The 19,208-nt window shown below is 42.5% G+C and overlaps 1 protein-coding gene across 1 annotated transcript; it reads left to right on the forward strand.

Moving 5' to 3' along the window:
• Positions 1 to 7,635: 7,635 nt before the first annotated feature.
• LOC118848909 (protein S100-A8-like) lies at positions 7,636 to 9,965 on the forward strand. Its single transcript, XM_036757956.1, has 3 exons — positions 7,636 to 7,660; positions 8,848 to 9,010; positions 9,745 to 9,965. Exons 2-3 carry the CDS (start codon positions 8,870 to 8,872, stop codon positions 9,883 to 9,885), a joined length of 282 nt encoding a protein of 93 aa, XP_036613851.1. The 5' UTR covers positions 7,636 to 7,660; positions 8,848 to 8,869; the 3' UTR covers positions 9,886 to 9,965.
• The last annotated feature ends 9,243 nt before the right edge of the window (positions 9,966 to 19,208 follow it).

Genomic DNA, 19,208 nt, shown 5'->3' on the forward strand with positions numbered 1-19,208 from the left:
GTCCTGTGCTCTGCCTTTCTCTCCTCTACTATGCTCCGCAGAGTGCCAATGTGATCATTTTCTTACTCCCCACAAAAATGGAAATTGTAGTCTCCCTTGGAGATGGATGGGCCAGATTCCAGGTCAGATCTTTATCCCTGCCTCATCTGAGCCAGCCACAACTGTCTTTGATGACCGTCCACACACAACCTACATATGTTTGAATTAAATGTATCAGAAATGAATGACTGTCTTCTATCTTGGTCAGACCATATCTGGGTGTTCAGTTCTGGAAGCCACAGTTTGAGAAGACTTTAAATTGTGTCATCCAAGGCTCTATTAAAGAAACCATGGATGTTAATCTTAGAAAAGAGAAGACTTGGTTGTCTTAAAGTATTTGAAGGTCTGGCATATGGAAGAAGGCTTCTATTTATTCTGCTTGGCCCTGGAGGGCAGCAGTAGGTGTAAACTAAACTGGTGAAAGTTTCAAAGAAGCAAATTTTGGCTTCATATAAGGAAAAACCTTGCTAACAATCAGAGCTGCTCCAAGGTGGAATGGCCTTCTGAGATGGTAGAGTTCCTTGTCACTGAAGGTAGACTGATTCAGCCCTTGCTACTGAGGTTAGAGGGGATTTCTGCTCAGGTAGGGATGGGGTTAGATGACCTCTGAGTTGAGGTCCTTCCAACTCCAACCTTCTATGCTTCTATAAGAGGGGAAGCAATCTTAACTTACTATTTCAAGATTCTGATTTAGTTGTACCTCATTTGATCTGTCTACACTGGCCAGATGAGAGTATAGTATCACAGATTCAGGGCTATATGGGATCTTAAAGGCCATCTACTTCAATCCTCTCATTTTACATATGAGGAAAATGAGGCCCAAAAGGTGAAGTGACTTGCTCAGGGTCACATATATATTAAATGACAGAGTCAGGAAATGGACTCAGGTCCTCTGACTCCAAAGCCATTCTACTACTATCACCAGGAACTGGACTCATTTAGATCTTTGCTTGCTACAAGTCAGACCCTGAGTTGGTGAACTTTGAAATGTCAATCGATTGGGACCTTGGTCTTTGGCTTGGTCCTCTGGGTGGTACTTAGCTGAGTAACTACACTAACAAAATACCTTCATTTCTATGTGTAGAGACTCAAGAGGGCCTTGGATCATCCTTTTGGTGGAGCCCTAGAAATTAATGAGTCTGTTTACATACCTTCAGGGCTTCAAAGTGTGGATCAAAGTGAGAAGGACAAGCACTAGGCTCATTCTTTTTCTGTTTCCTAGGTTGGGATTTCCAGCAAACAGTGCCCAGTTTTGGTTTCTTTAGGCCCTGGGGCCAGGTTGGGAAGACCAGGTCTAAACAAAGATTGGACATAAACCCTGCTGCTAAGTTGGTTGTGGTAACACAAATGGCATCCGGTTCCTTTTGGGTTACTCCATCTCTGATTACACACCCAAAGCATTCTCCAATTTGCTTACCCAACACAAGAAACTTGGTGCCTGACAGGTCATCTCAAGTCATCATCTCAGACAGGACATCTTTGTTGTACCAAAAGCTTATCGCTGAATCATACAGATCTAAAGCTAGATAAGACTTTGGAGATAATCTGGTTCAAACCCTTACTTTTACAGATGAAGAAACTGAGGCCCACAGAAGCTAAGCAGCTTTCCCAAGGTCACAAAATGACAAGGCTGTCTATCCCATGGAACGTTTCTCCTTATTGGAATTCCATGGAATTAGAATTCTTCAGAAACATACATCAACTGAAGTCCTACCTTATATCCTTCTTAAGTCTCTCTCTCCTTATACTTTAAATCCATTTCCTTTTATTTGTGAATGGAGAAGGCATTTTTATTATCAGAATTTAGGGTCAGTGAATAGTCTAAGGAAAACATTTGAATGATCTCCAGGAGGATGCTGTGGGGTGATGGAAAGGGAGGTTTGGTTTGAAGAGGCAGCATCATATTTGTAATGGATGAGTCCTTGCCTTATACATCATTCTCATCATCACCACCACCCTTTTGTTCTTCTTATTTTTCTCTTGACCCACTTCCTCCTTCCTCTCCTTTTACTGAATGCCTTCCATGAGCCTGGTTTTGCACCCAAATGAACAGATTTCAAAGAGAATCACTGAAAAGGCGCATCCCATGTTCCCACAGAGCTCACTACATGAGCAGATTCCTTGCGTACCCATCTCTTTGCACAAAGCATTGTGCTTTTAGGGGCTTGATAAAAGTGTCTTGGTCTGAATTGAAGACTCAGACAAAATGGAATGGCAAGAAGGGACTGAACACCCAGTGGAGGGATAACCCTTCCATTTCTTCTCTTGTTTCTCAAACATTAGAGATGTTGGGCAGAATGATGAGAAGCTCAGGACATGGCACTTCACCTTGGAAGACAAAGAAAATATGGGTTCTCTATGTATTTCCTAAAACATATGCCTTATGTATTTGGGTCAGATGAAAAAAAAATCACTACTCAATCCAACACAATAAACATGATTGTATCTTATCTGTCTATACCACCTTTGGCAAGTCACTTGATCTCATCTTTAAAGTACAAGAGTGAAGTGAGATAATCACTAAGACCCCCTTCAGTTCTGAAAAGGTATGATTCTATAGATCATATCATTTATCATCTTCATTACCTTGGGAAAGTCATTTTACTTCCTTGGGCCTCAATCTTTACATCTGCCAAATGGGGTAACAATATCTTGCCTACTTCTCATAAGTATTGGGTAGCCCCTTTGAGTTTTTAGATGTGAAAGTGCCTCGAAAAATATAAAAGTTTTATAGGAGGGCAATGTGTTATTAGTAATTTGGCACATGACAATGCTATAGTAAATAAAGTGCCAGACTTGGATCCAGGAAGACCTGGGTTAAAATCCCAAGTGACTACTAGCTATGTGACCTTGGACGAATTACCTAACCTTTCTAAGCTTCCATTTTGCAACCTGGAAAAGAGGATGGAAGCTTCATTAACTACTTCATAGGGTTACAGAGAGAATTTAGTGAGATATATTTATAAAGCACTTTGTTAATGTTATAACAGCATGAAAGTGTCAGATATTTTTATTTTTCTCATAGTGGGTCCATACAACTCTTGAGGTTGAAAGCCTCTTAAAGATCGCTGGTATAGAGAACTCATTTTACTGATTAGAAATTCATTTTACCTCTTGGAGTGATTTGGAAGTGACTTGGCCATGGACATATGGTTAGTGAAGGGCAGAATGAGGATCAGAACCTGCATCTCCTGAGTCCTAGGTCAGTGCTTTTCTTATGATACTACATGGCTGCCTTACCATAGAGCAACAGTTGATTGATAACCTGACATTCTATTTCAACCAACCTGATTCTTTTATACCCAGGTGTAAGGTCAATGGGGAATAAGATCTTCCCCACCCATCAATAGGCCTCATGTGGAGCACATTAAGGGAAGCTTGCTTGCTTGTAGGAAGGCTTACACACCTTTTGTTAATTTCTAATTAGGCACTGAGCCTAAAGAGTATATATTGTAAGAGGTGAGCTTTTGCTTTGGAGGCTCACTTACGAGAAAGATGTGATTCCCTGGTTGAGACTCTGAGTGGCCGTAGGTTCAGAGCTCCCCCACTCCTCAGAGGTAAAGGCTCTCTTGATCCAGTGGTGGATGTAAAACTTTGATTCAGGTTAGTAGAGCCCTGTCTGTTGGTCTTTATTTCTCTTCTATTTTTTCTGTTTAATTAAAGAAGACCATTGACCCCTTTTAAGTTGCTTTCTTAGTAAAGCAGATAAAAGAACCTGTACTGGCAGCCAGCTGGGTATGCCAGTTTGGTTGCCGTTACACCAGGTAGTAAGTGGGGTTCTGTTCTGGGTTTTACTCGCAGGCTTGGGACAATTTATGCTCTACAGCCTCTTCATTCTGGAAGCATTTTCTGCTCTTGACTGCCTTCCCCAAGTCCTACATCTTTTTTTTCTATTGGCATCTGAGGGATTATGCTCTCTCTATTCTCTTCCTTTGGTTGCTTCTTCTCTGTCTTCTGGTTCCTCATTTTTTGAGGTGGGGAACCTCTTCTCTCATCCCACAGTATTTCTGGAGGTTCAGATCTATACCTCCAACTTTCTATCCAACATCTCTACCTGGATGTCCCATTGGCATTCCCTAATGTAAGAGCTCTGGAACCAAATTTATTATCGCAAAACCTCTTCCTCCTCCTCTGACTTCACTATATCGTAAAACATTTCTATTCACTGGGGGCAGCTAGGTGACATGGCAAATAGTGTGCTGAGCCTGAAGTCAGGAAGTCCTGACTTCAGATCCAGCCTCAGATACTTCCTAGCTGTGTAACACTGGGCAAGTCACTTAACCTGTTTCCTCATCTGTAAAATGGGAATCATTTTACCTCCTATGGTTGTTGTGAGGATCAAATAAATCAGAATAATAATTATATAACACTTAGCACAATTCCTGGCACATAAGTGCTATGTCAACACCAGCTATTATCTTATTTTAATTATTAATTTTCATTTTTACACCACATTAATTTTCAAACATATCTTTCCTCCTTAGCTGGTGAGCCATCCTTTGTGACAAAGATTACAAAAGAGGAAAAAAAAGCAGTGTGGCAATACCAGCCAACACATTTACCATCTCTACTAGTATATGTAATATTTCACAGTCTTAATGACCCGCCTCTACAGAGAAGGGAGGAAGGTGCATTTATCCGCCTTTTCTCTAGGACCTGACTTGCTCCTTAAGATTACATGGTGTTTAGTTTCAGTATATTTTTCTTTCCATTTATGTTGATGTAATCCTTGTGTATATTGTTTGCCTTGTTCTGTTTATTTTATTCTATACCGCTTCATATCCATTTTCCAAGGCTTCTCTGAATTGTTCATGTCTGTCAGACTCCTTTATAGTACTGCTCCATAACATTCCTATTCCGTAGTTCACTTAGGCATTCCCAAATCTACAGGTTTCCAGTTGGTTTCCAGTTCTCTGCTATCACAAGTGTTGTTATGAATCTTTTAGTGTATATAGGATCTTTCTGTCTCTGACCTTCTTTGACGGGTATGACCTTTGCCTTATAATATGCCTAGCTGTGGGATCTTTGGCAGAAAGAGGACAGACATTTTTCAGTTCATCGTTTCTATCAGTGGTGTTCATTAAAGGCACCTTTGTTCACCCAAGCGTGAAAGCTCTTGGGATTCTCTTTGACTTTTTCCTCTCTTTCATCTCTTGTATCCAATTAGTTGTCAAGTCCTATCCATTCTATCTCCCCAACATCTCTGAATTCAAACCTCTCCTCAATTCTCACCACTCTCCTATTTGCAATAAACTCCCATCAGGCTTCCTTCCTCTGCATTCCCCCTTCTCCAAATCATCATTCCTACCACTTTCAGAGTATTCTTTTTTATAATCTTGTCATTCCTCCTCTCAAAAACTTTCAGTGGCTCCCTACTGCTCGTCCAGAGACAAAGGACAGGTCATCAACCACAAGCTAAAGACAAAGAGCTAGTTATAATTTGAATTACTGAGAAAGTCGAAGGTCACCAACCCACTTCTAAGACACATGTGATAGGGGCGATGTTTCTCTGACAGCTTCTTTCCCTCTAGCTGTATGACCCTGAGCAAGTCATTTAACCACAAAATGGGAGAAGCTTTACCGAAAAGAAGACAAAGCTTCCCCCAGAGACCAGGAAGAGATGAGCGGGGCTCAAGGCCAGAGAAATCACTGTATCCTCGTTATGCATCCTGGCTGTATTAGGGCAAAGAGAACCTCCTTGTATTAAGGGTTCGATGACTTGCAAGTGCCTTGTTTTATCCTGAACTAAGAGGGAGCTGGTGGTAGGGCAGGGACTCTGACAAGACATGGCAATCCTGAAACAGAAAACCTCAGTGAGAGATGTCTGGGAAGAAGAGAGGGAAAATGTTCCCTTGGCAGGATGATGCAGGTGGCAGGTGTGAAGGGTAAAGAATTAGCTGTGCTTCTTCTAGAGCTCGTTTATGACTTGAATACAGCTGAAATTCCCTCTAACTAGCAGCTTCTGAGCAAATAAAGCCACAATGCCTTTGCTGGTAACAACCTGATGTCAGGAAATTCCACACTGGATGTTTTGCTGCTGTCCCACTTTATTGCAGCTGGCTTTGATGGAGGTCTACCCACCAAACAGGGTACCTGCAGACCCTCTCAACTGCTGGCACTTGGTATTCTTTTTACCAAGATAGCATTCTTTGGACATTTTTTTTTGTCCAAATGCAGCCGCTAGATGGAGCAGTGGATAGAGCCAAGGTTCTGGAGTCAGGAAGACCTAAGTTCACATTTGATTTCAAACCCTTACTAGCTGTGTGACTTAAGGGAAATCATTCAACCTCTGCCTGACTCAGTTTCCCCAAGTGTAAAATGGAAGTAATAATATCCATCTCACAGAATTGCTGTTAGAATCAAATGTTGTAATATTTGCAAAGCACTTAATACCATGCCTAGCACATAGTAAGCGTGAGATGTTTGTTTCCTTCCCTTCCCATTTTTGTTCTGTTCTGTCTGTATCTTTCCCAACTATAATAATGAAAATCATTGACATAAAACACTTCATGGCTTGCAGAGTGCTTTGAGTCCATTGTCTGATTTGAGCTCCTGAGGGTTTTTTTTTTTTGAGGTTTTTTTTAGACATTATCACACCCATTTCACAGGTGAGGAAACAGAAAGTATTGACATATTAAGTGGAAGACAGACAATAAGTTCTATTTCACAAAATAAAATGATATCTTTACAGGAAGGATGAATCTCAGTGATAGCATATGTTTTCCTTGTACAAAGAGACTTCTTTCCCGAAAAGCAAAGTTTCAACTCCAATGCTTGGCATTGGAGGACTTCTAACCTGGTATCAGCCTATCTTTCCAGCGTTAAAGCATACAGCCAACACACTTAGCCCAAAGGGCTGTAGACCAAAAAGCAGATAGATTGCTATGAAGCTAAGATTAAGTATTTCCTTTTAAACTCCCTGTGTCTCAGAGAGGAAACACAGCTCGTTGCCCCTAAACAATTATTTGAAAAGGTTGAAATCAAACCTCTCTGTTTTTTTTTTATTCAAATAAATTCTAGCCAGGCCAAAAACTAAGGGAAGATGGAAAGATTATTACCTCCGCTCTCCAGGCTTATCCTCTTTAATTCCTGTCTTTATTATGGCAGGAATGCCTTATTTATTCCTGCCTTTATTATGAGCATTTATCAGGGAAACTCCCCTTGGCTTTATAGCATCCAAGCTTTATAGCACTTCCCTGTCTCCAGACAGCCCTGGAGGGGTCTTGTTGGTGTTCTAGTAGGAATGAAGGGGGCATGGTGGAGGTGGTGGCTAGCTTTATCCTGTGACTTAGCATATCACACATCTTTCCCTGGGAATGGTATTATTTATTGAGTGGACTTAGGAGCTGAATGAGTCAACCTGAACTTGGCTCCAGCCAGCATGCTGTGGATCAGGGTTCCCTTTTTCCTCCTTTCTCCCCACCCCCAGCCCTACACCCAAAGAAAACCTTACTCTACCCAGAAATTGACACATTCATCAGGTTGGGAAACAGGGTGAGGTTGTAGCAACTTTCAGGCAGCAGCACGGGTGGCACCAGGAAGTCCTGGGGACTATAAAAGGGGAGAGATCTTTCTTCTCCCCACATCTCCTGTCTGCTTCTTCATTCTAAAGGAGAGCTAGGTAAGTGTGGCTGTCCCTCTTCTATCCAGGAGGGGCTGGTAGTGAGGTATAGTGAGAACACAGGGTTGGGAATGAGGGGTAGAAGAAGGAAGGACCACAGATGATTATAGTCTTAGAGATGGGAAGGACCATAGGGGCCATCTAGTCCAAGCTCTTCATTTTACGTATGAGAAATTGAGACCCAGAGAGATAGACATGGCTGAGACCCTACAGGCAGAAGAGCTGAGATTTAAAATCACTCCCTTTTACTTGCTTTCTTAGAGATTTACTCTGGGAACCAAGAGACCCACAGGGAAGCCTTGATAACCTATGGGGAAATCCTGAGTGCTTCCCTACCCTCGGATTTCCTTAGGCTGTAGCCCTGAAGGTAGCCCCTTGGAGAGTTAGAGATCCTTTCTAGTTCAATTGGCCTGGCTCACCTAGGCTTGGTCTGAGGCTTTCTACACATCACTAAGGGAGTTACATAATTGAGATTTTATGTAAATAATTCAGTAGGCTTGAAGGGATCCCTTAAAGAGCAATGAAGCCTGTGGCCTGAGGTTTAGGGCATTTTTTTTGGTCTCCTTTTTTCAGTAGATGGAAACAGCTGTTGTCTGAGCCCCGGGGAACTCTACCCAATAACCCTGCCTCCTGTGGGAAGGCTGTCCCATCTCATTAGTCATAGATTTGGAAAGGACCTTAGAGATCATCTAGTTCAAACTTTATCAATTTATGTATAAATAAACCGAGGATCAGAGAAGAGCAGGGACTTGTCCAAGATCATTCAGCTAGTAGAACTGGGGTTTGAACCCAGATGTTCCAAATCTTAGTCCAGGGCTCATCTTATCCCATCCCATGCTGACCAGGCTTTTCACTTAGTTACTGGCTAGTGAAGGCTAAAAAGTCTCGTTGGGTTTCAACAATGTAGATTTCAGCCTTAGTTCCCTTCATCTTTTTTTTTTTTTTTTGGAGGGTGAAGGCAGGGCAATTGGGGTTAAGTGACTTGCCCAAGGTCACACAGCTAGTAAGTGTGTCAAATGTCTGAGGCTAGATTTGAACTCAGGTCCTCCTGACTCCTGGGCTGGTGCTCTACTCGCTCTGCTACCTAGCTGCCCCTGTTCCCTTCATCTTACTCCTTGAGGATGTAGACCCCAGAGTTCCCTGAGTCCCTGAAAGATTCAATTGTCAACTGACTATTCGTTTTTCAGAGAGACCTAAATTGCTGCAAAGATGGTGACACAATTCGAAGCTTCTATCAATTGTATTGTGGATGTCTTCCACAATGTCTCCTTGCAGGCTGGCCATCCCCATGCACTAAGCAGGAAGGGATTAGAGACACTAATAAAGAAGGAGGTTCCAGAGCTTCTGACGGTGAGGAGGGTGTATGTATGGGAGGGTGGGGTGCAGAGCTCCCTGGATTGGGGCTGGAGGGAGGAGGAAGAAAGAGCACAGTGTCTTAGACTAGGTCCCTGTTGCCTAAAGCAAGGGGGAGTGTTGGGAGCCCCCAAGTTAACTAGGTGGGTGTAGGGAGAATTCTGACAGAGAGTTCATGTCACAAAGGGGAAGTTAGGGGACTGAACTATTCGGTCTTATCTATGAGGGTGTGAGCTCCCTTCTATTTTGTGCTATGTAGACCAGCAGCTGGGGTTTGAACACTTAAAATAAGTGGGAGTATTCAGGCCCACTATATGCTTTGAGTTCTGGGGAGACATTGGAAGAAGGAGTTTGGGTGGGAAGGTGGGATTAGAGATTTATAGGTGTAGAGCTAGAAGGTGCCTTTGAAATCCAACTCCCTCATTTTTATTGATGAGGAAATTGAAGTCAAGAAGCGGTGACTGACTTTCTCTGAGTAACTTAATAAATGGCAGAGCTGGAAGAAACCCTGGTCCTCTGACTCCAATCTAGTCACCTTTCCACTGTACTATATTTCCTCCCAGAATAAAGAAAAGGGAAGAGAGATTAAAGTCTCTAAACAAGATGTGGTTCACTTGATCCTTGTCCCTCCTTTATGTTCTAGAAATGTGGCCACTGGCTTTGGAGCTTAATCTAAATGTCCTCCCCACCCTCCCCTCCACCCCCACCATTTGACTCTTTATTTTGGACAGGATCCAAAGAATCCCAAAACTGCGGAGGACTTCATGAAGGAGGTAGATAGCAACAAAGATGGAATGATGAACTTTGAGGAATTCCTCTTCTGGATAACCAGACTGGCGGTGGATGCCCATGATGCTTCACACAAGGAGTAGCTGCATTTTTGTTCAGTGGGGATTGGGAGGGCCTACCTGGTGTTGGGTATCTATAAGACAATAAAGTGACTGATACCTCAGATTCACTCCTGGCCTCTTTCTTTAGCTATTGGGGGCTGGCTGATAGCTTCCGAAGGAGTCCTAGGTGGGGAAGGGAGAGCAAGGTGGGCGGAGCAGGAGGAATTGGGCATTACAGAAATTAAAAGAATGACAATTATAAAGCCTCCCCACCTCCCAACCCAAGTCTCTTATTACTATTTTTCCTTATTTGGATTTTCCTCAACGTTCTCATCACTTTAATGTATGAAATGAATTCTCAAGGTTCCTTCAAGCTCTCCAGGCCACTGAAACTATGACTCTATGCATCAGGTGGCTTTATGAGGTGGTCCTCAGTGGGTGACTACTGATGCTTCCCTTAGCGATGAGAGGAAAGTCAGAGTCTCCGAGCCCCTCTCTAAGCTGAGTTTGGGATCTTGACTAAACAATTTAGATATAACTTTCAATAAGTTAAACAATTCAATTGCACAACCTTTATTAAACACATACTGTGTACATGGGAAACACAAAGTTTAGATAAGACATAAACCTTCATGGAGTTTGCAGTGCTGATAGGTAAATATGACAAACATACATGGGTCTATAAGTATAACGAAAACCATATAGGATAAGTGCATCTAAGAGGTGGGGGAAAAAGCACTTTGTGAGTCTTTGTGAGGGAAGGTCATACTGACAGGTGGGATCGGGAGAGGTTTCTTGCATGAGGTGATACGTGGGGAGAGCTTTAAAGGAAGGCTTGTCAGGGGTGGTGAACCTGTGGTCTCAAGGTCACATGTGGCCCTTTAGGTCCTTAAGTATCACCCTTTGACTGAATCCAGACTTCACAGAACAAATCCCCTTAATAAAAGGACTCAGTCAAAGGCTGCACCCAAGGACCTAGAAGGCCACATGTGGCCTTGAGGCCTCAGGTTCCCTACCCCTGGCTTAGACATTAGCTGGCAGAGAATGGAGGGAGAAGGAGTTTAGACATGTGCGGGAAAGTTGGGGCAATCTAGTTGGATTGAAATATGGAGCATGTGGGAAAGAGTACTAGGCAATAAGGCTGAGAAATTAGGATAATGTTAGACTATCAAGTAAGGCCTTGAATGTCAGGCAAAAGCTGGGAGATTAGGATGTTAGACTATCTAGTAAGGCCTTGAATGTCAGGCAAAAAACTCTCATTTAGGAGGCATTAGGGAATGAATGACACGACCAGATCACCTACTGCAGACAGCTTGGAGTCATTTCACTTCTCTGGGCTGTGGTTTCCTCATCTATAAAATGAGGGGCTTGGACTAATTGAACCCTAAAATTTCTTATAGCTTTAAGTTCTACAGTCTTCCTATGTTCCAGGAAGAAGAGGCAGCTGGGTAGTGCATGGTTAGGCACTGGACTTAGAGTTATCTCAGGCACCTACTAGCTTTAGGACCCTGGAGAAGTCATCCAACTTTTCTAAGCCTCAGTATCCCCATCTATAAAATAAGGAGGAGGATTCAATTGAATGACTTCTAAAGTTCTTTCTCTATGATTCTATGGTGGTCCTGTGAAGTTTGGAGGCAGTGTAAAGGGAGGTTTAAGGGGAGGTGGGATGACCTATTAGCTTGCATATTGCAATACTGCATTTGAGTTTTAATGAGTATCTATCCTAACATGGTGGCCCTGAGACTAGAGAAGACAGGCCAGATGACTCTTCCGGACAACTACATAGACTGGCTGTGTTTGTCATTTTCTGGGGCAGGGTCTCCTTTTCTCCCTCTCCATGCCATAGCATTATGAAGGTCTCTTGGGCTACGGATTCAATTCAATTTAAATCCATGATAATTTAATTTGATTCTATAAACATTTATTAATGGCATAGTTTGTGCTCAGCTAGGTGCTGGGATTACAAAGACAAAATGAAATGGTCCCTGCCCTCAAGAAGCTTAAATTCTATATGGGAGAAACAGAAAATTAAGTGCCAAATGGATACCAAGTGATTTTGGTGGGGAAATTTTAGGATGATGGGGTGGGATGGAGTGGGAAAGTGGGTGTGTGGGAGACCAGGAGTGGCTAGGGGAATGAGGTGGGCTTCCTACAGGAGATGGCTCTGGTGCTGAGTTATGAATGAAGTAAGGAATTCTGTGAGGAGAGCCTGAGCAAAGGTACAAAGAGAGAAGGGCATGTATGGGAAGCAGAGAGCAGGCAGGTTTGTCTCACACATAGGGTATGTGAGAGTAATGGGCAATAATCCTGGGAAAGTCGAATAGAGCCAGATTGTAAAGGACTCTAAAAGCCCCAAAGAGATGCTCCTATATTATCCAATAAACCACTGGAGCTTGTTGGGTGGGGGCATGATATAGTCAGGCTTGTGCTTCAGGTATGTTAATTTGGCAGCTGTACTGCTGGTGGGAGAGGAGAGGATGTTGGGAAGGAGACCAGTTAGCAGGCTATGGTCAAGGAAGGTTGTATTGTATTGTAATGGAAGGTTGTTGTTGTGGTTGTGTTTGTCCTTCTCGAAGAGGGCCATGGCATCAGGGAGATGATGACATGACTTGCAGTTGACTTTGATTTGAGTGAGGGAGGGCTGTGCAAGTTCACCAGCCTCACTTTCTCCTCCAGAGCCATTGGGGTCCAGTGGCCTGATATTCACCAGGACGACTGGAGATGTAATGGAAGGTGAGGGATAATAAAGGTCTGAACTACCCAACTGGAGACAAGAGGATGGATAGATGAGGTCGAATTTTACAGGATTTAGCTGCTTGTTGGATACTTATGCCATCACCTCTAAAACTACATTCAGCCTACTTTGTAGGTGTTTTATATGTTGTCTGTCACATTAGAATGTCAGGTCCTTGAGAGCAGGGATTGTTTTTGCTTTTTTCTTTGTAGTCTCAGTAAGTAAAATTATGCTGGAACTAGTGATCACTAAACAAACAAACAAACACATACATGCTTGTTGATTGGTTGATTGTTATAAGGGGTGAGGGAAAGAGAAAAAATGAAGGTCTCTACTGGGTGCCTGGAAGGATGATGGAGCCCCCAATACAATTACAGATGTTAGGAAAAAAGGAGTCTTGGGAAAAGAGAATGAGTTCCGTACACAGAAATGAATAAGAAAAGGTTTCTGCTCCTTGGAAGTCTTGGAGATGCTGGAAATCACTATCAGGTACATTCTTTTGGGGTCTCTTATTTTGTATGAGTTAGACAGGATGGCGACAGAAGGCTCTCACAACTCTCAATTTCTGATTCGGTAAAGTGGGCACAGCCAAAGGAGAGTTAGAAAGAGACGGTGCCCTAGGAAAATATGAGGAGAGTGAATAATGAATGGATGAAGAAGGAAAGAAACCAAGAATTAAAATCTCATTTCAGAAAGAAATCATAGAACTATAGCAAATGATGAAAATGAAATGTCCGGAGAAGTATGGGAAGATCTGTATGAACTGATGTACAGGGAAGTAAGGACAGCCAGGATACTAATGACAGCAATCAGAATAATAGCGTTTACATAGGATCTTAAGCTTTGCAAAACACTACAAATATTATCTCATTTGATTCTCATAATGACCCCGGGAGGTTGGCGCTATGATTATTCCCATCTTACAGATAAGGAAACTGAGACAGAGTTGTTAAGTGACTTGCCCAGGGTCACACAGCTAGCCCGATTTGAACTCAGGTCTTCCTGAGGCCAGGTCCAGCACTCTATCTGCTATAACATGTAGTTGCCTCTGAATAATGTAAACAGTGACTATAATAATGTAAATGGAAAGAATACTGAAAAACATTTGAACTCTGATTACTAGCTTCCCAGGCACAGATGTTGAAACACATTTCCCTCCTCTCAGTGGAGATGCCGCTGAGCGAGACTTCTACCTGAATAAGATTTCTCTCTGCAACATCCTTGACAAACGATCATCGGAACTCCTCTTGAAGACCTCTGGTGATGGGAAATAGATGATACCAAGGCAGCCTTTTCCACTTCCACTTTTATAAAGTTTTTCCTTGCATTAAGACTAAATCTGACTGCAATTTTCATATGATGCTGCCAGTCTTAGTCTCTGTGTTAGTTGGTTTTACTCAAATATTTTTTCTGTTATAACAGATGGGAGCGTGTGTTGGGGAATTACTGTGATGTTAAAAATTTTTTAAAAAGCTACTACATACGACAACATTATAAATCAGCAAGGATACCTCTGAAAGGTTTTTTTTTTAATCCTGGAAATCACTGTTAATATTATCGATTTACACATATGATCAAATAAAAACGTTTATTCATCTTTTAAAAAGAAATCATTATTTGACTTTTGCTCTATCAAATCCCAGGTAATTGCACTTTGAAATTTGTAAAATGCTTTCTTTTCCCTGCTTACCTCTAGGATCAAATAGAGGCCCCTCTTCTTGGCATTTAAAGCCCTTCTTCCACTTGGCTGCCTTTCCAGCCTTATTACATGTTATCACACACACGAGGGTTCAGGTAAACTTGGCCTTTTTGCTATTTCTTGTACATGGCAGTCCATTTCTCCTTTCCATGCCTTTGCACTATGAATCCTCCATGCATAACTGGGAAGGGAAGACCCTCAGGGTTGCTGGCCAAAAGAGAAACAGTTGCCATTTACATTCTGAGCCAGAAGGGCCTAAAATACAGCTATTAAGTGGTACTTGGGCAACTGGGGTCCTTGTACAGCCCTCTCTCACTCAAATCAAAGTCAACTGCAAGTCATATCATCATCTCTTTGATACCATGGTCCTCTTAGAAAACAAAGGACAACATAACCAACCAACCAACCAATCAACCAACCCAACCAACCCAACCAACCTAACCAACCTAACCAACCTCCATGCCCAGAATGCGTTCTCTCCTCACTTCCCACCAAACCAGGATGACACAAAAAACCATTATCCATAATAGCTATTGAGTAAATCCATTTATCCAAAGAAAAAATGGAAATCAGAGAAGTTATATAGATTAGAATATACCAAAGATTACACAAGAGGGAATGAGCTCTTTTTCTGGGGACAGCATAAGATCTCAGTTCACACCTGGAGAGAAAGAATGCTCTTATCCAGAAAAAGGATAGCAATGCTTTCACCCCAGGGTCCACTTCCTTATCCTGGGAAGAAACTCTTGTAGAGATGCAGACTGGCAACTACTCCTGAAGTTGCTACAGCCACATCTATTGAAGACCCAGAAAAAAAAAGAGTTTTTGCTATCAAATTCCTCGGCATTGTCAGATAATAACATTAGCAATAACTTTCACATAGCACCTACTATGTGCCAGGTACTATGCTAATTACTTTACAAATATTATCTCATAACAAGGGGAGGATACGAGTTATTATTCCCATTTTAAAGATCGGAAAACCGAGGCAAACAGAAGTTAAGTGACTTGCCCAGAGTCATACAGTTAGTAAGTGAGGTCAGATTTGAGCTCATCTCCCCCGACTCCAGGCCTGGTGCTCAATCCACTGTACCTTCTAGCTGCCTAGATGGTTCAACATCAGAAATCAATATGATTTTTATCAGTAGAAATGAAATGAAAGAAGAGGCATTAATGTCTGCTTTGTCTCTGTCCCTAAGGATGTGGAGCTTTTTCAAGTGACTTGCAGCTGAAACCTTCCATATGTGTGGCCTCCCCTATTAGAATGTGTGCTCCATGAGAGCAGGAAATGTCTTGATTTTTTTTTTTTTGGGCAGGGCAATTGGGGTTAAGTGACTTGCCCAAGGTCACACAGCTAGTACATGTGTCAAGTGTCTGAGATAGGATTTGAACTCAGGTCCTCCTAACTTCAGGGCCGGTGCCCTGCTCACTGCGCCACCTAGCTGCCCCCTGTCTTGGTTTTGTATTTATATCCCCAGAACTTAGCTCAGAATTTTGCACATACTAAGTACTTCATTGCTTCAATGCACTCCATGCACTCATGGAGGTAGAGGAGAAAGACTTGGAGATAGCAGACTTCCGTGGAAAGCTAGTTCCATCATGTCTCCGGACTTATTTGAATTCCTAGAGATTGCTGGAATGGATTTATCTCCTTTAGATAAGAGCGTGCTTCCTCTCTCCAGTTTGGAGCTGAGAACTTATCTTGTCCCAGAAAAAGAGTTTATTCCCTCTTGTGTAATCTTTGGTATATTCTAATCTATATAACTTCTCTTATTTCTATTTTCTCTTTATTTGGATAAATGGATTTACTTGGTAGCAGTTATTTGTGATGGTCTTTTGTGTAACCAGGGTTTGGTGGGAAGTAGCTAAGCTGGTGAGTGTAAGCTGAGGGATGTATTCTCCTTTAAGATAGACAAGGAAAGTAGATTTTCTTCTGAACTCAGATTCATACTCCTTAGACTAGACCTGAGATAGCTGAAGCGGTTACTTCTAGTCATTTAGTCCCTTTGGAGATAGACAAGGGAAAGAGAAAGTGCCCAGCCATGTCCCTTCTCCTGCCTCCTTGAAGGTTGGAAATCCGGTCTTCCTTGGAGAGGAGTGGGCCAGATTCCAGTGATATCTATCATCCATCCATCCATCTATCTATCTATCTATCTATCTATCTATCTATCTATCTATCTATCTATCCCAGCTCTTGAGCTGGGTTTATACATTTAGATGACCCATGCAAATGTATATGTGCACAACTACACCAACATTCTTAGGGAAATCTCAGGGTACATGCTATCCAGGAGTAAGTCAGAAATCCTTCACTAAAGCCCTCCTCCAATGTCCCATCATGAAGGGCAGGAGATCCTGGGCCCTTGAATTCTGTAAACTCTGGAAGGCCTGACCAAGCTGGACTTCATTCAAATGCCAGCCAGGCAAGGGGGCTGGGTGATTATCTTTCAAGGACCAATCTAACCAAGTTTTTGGAAAGGCTCATCACCAGTGGGCTGACCACTAGGTGATATTATTTTCAGCCAGAGAAACTCAACAAAGTCTGCTTACTAAAATGTGGAGGGGATGGTGGTTTGCTTTGGAGGAGGGACTATTTGCACTGACAACATCATCTCAGATCCTTGAGGCATGGAAGAAATGACAGGTACATCATCCTTCTGTACTGAGTAAACTTGACTTGCTTGAAGTATTACTCAGTCCTTTCCAGAAAGTGTTTCATCCTGCCCAGCCCTTCTTGTCAGCTGGCTGCCTTTCTAGTTCTGAGCAATGAAATCATTCTGTCCTTTTTGATTAATTCCATTCCACCAATTTATTGTCTAGAATAATCCTCTGGTCTGCAAAGCATAGAAACGGGAGGTGGGGGTGGGGTGGGGAGAGGGGAGCTTCCTACAGGGCCTGGTGTAGAAAACACAGCACCCATTTTGGAAAGTGGTAAGACCTATTTGTCTCCACAGGACAGAATCAGAAGGAAAAGGTAGACACTGCAGAAAGCCAGATTTAGTCTCGATCTTGGGAAAAACTCCCCAACAATGAGAGGGGCTCCAAAGTGAAACAGGCTGCCTGGGGAGGCAGTGTGCTATCCAGAACTGGACATCCAAGCGTAAGCTGGTTGACTAATTGACAGGAATCTGACAGAGGGAATTCCTGTTCAACCCTGCTAAATCTAATCCTGTGGGAATGGATGACCCGTAGGTTTCCTTTCATCTCTGGGAGCCTATGATTCTATTATCCCATGTCCCCAGGGACTAGGCAGCTAGGTGGATAGAGTGCTGGGTCTGGAGTCAGGAAGACCTGAGTTCAAATCCAGCCTCAGACATTAGTTGTGTGACCCTGAATGAGTCACTTAACCTTAAAGTCTGCCTCAGTTTCCTCAATGACAAAAAGGGGATAACAATAGCCCCGACTCCCCAAGGTTGTTGTAAGGTTCAAATGAAATAATATTTGTAAAGTACTTAACACAGTGTCTGGCACATAGTAGTAGCAACAACAATAAAAGAACAACAGTGGTAGTAGTACTAGTGGTGGTGGTGATAGCAGTAGAGGTAGCAGTAGTAGTAGTAGTGGTAGCAGTAGCAGCAGCAGCAGCAGCAGCGGTGGTAGTAGTAGTAGTAGTGGTGGTGGTGGTGGTGGTGATGGTGGTGGTAGTGGTAGCAGCAGCCGCTGGCAATCATAGAGCACTTACTGTATGCCAGGCATTTTATGATTCTTATCTCATTTGAGTCTCACAACCACCCTGGTTGTTACGGGCTATTATTTTCCTCCTTTTACAGATGAGGAAACTGAGGCAAACAGCGGTTACATGAATTTCTAAGTCACACAGCTAGCAAGTGTCTGAGGTCACATTTGAACTCAATTCCTCCTGGCTTCAGGCCCTGCTCTATTCTCTGTGCCAGCTAGCTGCCTGCAAGAGTAGATAATAATAAATACCTGCTTCCTTTCCTCCCAAGGAACTGCTGAAATGGCACGTGTGAGGTTTGGACTCAGTGGGTTTGGGGAATGACTTTAACCATTTGAGAGTTTGTTGGCTGTGGTTAAACCGGCCCCTTCTCTAGGACTGAATTTCCCCGGGGGGCAGAGTAGAAGATGACTTTCCAGGGTTGATGGCTAAAATACCAGGACCACTCGACATTCCACTGATCATTCATTTATTTTTAGATTATAAAAAGTTTTTCATCTGTCAGAAGCCCACATTAAAATGCAAGACAGTGGTGAAGGTAATAGGGAACATTGGTTTCCTGTTTTTTGTTTTTTTTTCTTTTTTGGTTCCACCAAAAGAGGAAGAAAGGAGGGGAAGATTGGGAAATAGGTATTTCATTAGAAAACCTCACGCAATGGCCGAGACCAGAGTGGATGCTATGGCCCATGAACCAAGCCCTTGCCTGGAATGGCAAGACAATCTCTCAGTCAATTTTTGGCTTCTAAATTCAACTAGGATCTTTATGACCTTAGGGAATATAGAGAATGGTACAGGAATCAGGAAGCTGATTATATGGTGATGGTCTAAATGGCTCATTTGAGATAGAAAAGTCTACTTTGGAATGACCAGGCTGGATCATCAGAACTAGAAAATATTAATTTTTACCTGTAAAATATGAAGCTATTGTACTAGATAATTGTATAGTGGAAAGTGTACAGTATATGGAATCAGAGGTCTTGGGTTTGAAACACGGCTCTGCTACTTTTTATCTGTGTGACCTTGGGAAAGCTACCTCCCTGGATCTTAGTCAACTATAAAATGGGGTATTTGGGTTAGGTGATCTTTGAGATGTCTTCCAGCTATCTTTCTGTGACTTGGACTTACATGAATTAAATTCTTCAGATCCCAGTAAACTGAGGCAGTGGACTTAGTAGTAAAATCCTTGGACCATAGGAGGTGCTTAATTAAAACTCATTTTTTAATTGATTGGAACAGTCTATGCTGGTCACTAACTG

This window comes from Trichosurus vulpecula, chromosome 4, assembly GCF_011100635.1.
Source record: "Trichosurus vulpecula isolate mTriVul1 chromosome 4, mTriVul1.pri, whole genome shotgun sequence".
In the NCBI taxonomy this organism is placed as follows: domain Eukaryota; kingdom Metazoa; phylum Chordata; class Mammalia; order Diprotodontia; family Phalangeridae; genus Trichosurus; species Trichosurus vulpecula.

What these genes read in the sequence shown, in the direction of transcription:
- LOC118848909 (XM_036757956.1), top strand. Translation starts at nt 8,870, where the DNA reads ATGGTGACACAATTCGAAGCTTCTATCAATTGTATTGTGGATGTCTTC. An exon ending in AGGTTCCAGAGCTTCTGACG is followed by an intron (nt 9,011 to 9,744) that starts GTGAGGAGGGTG and finishes TATTTTGGACAG; the next exon opens with GATCCAAAGAATCCCAAAAC.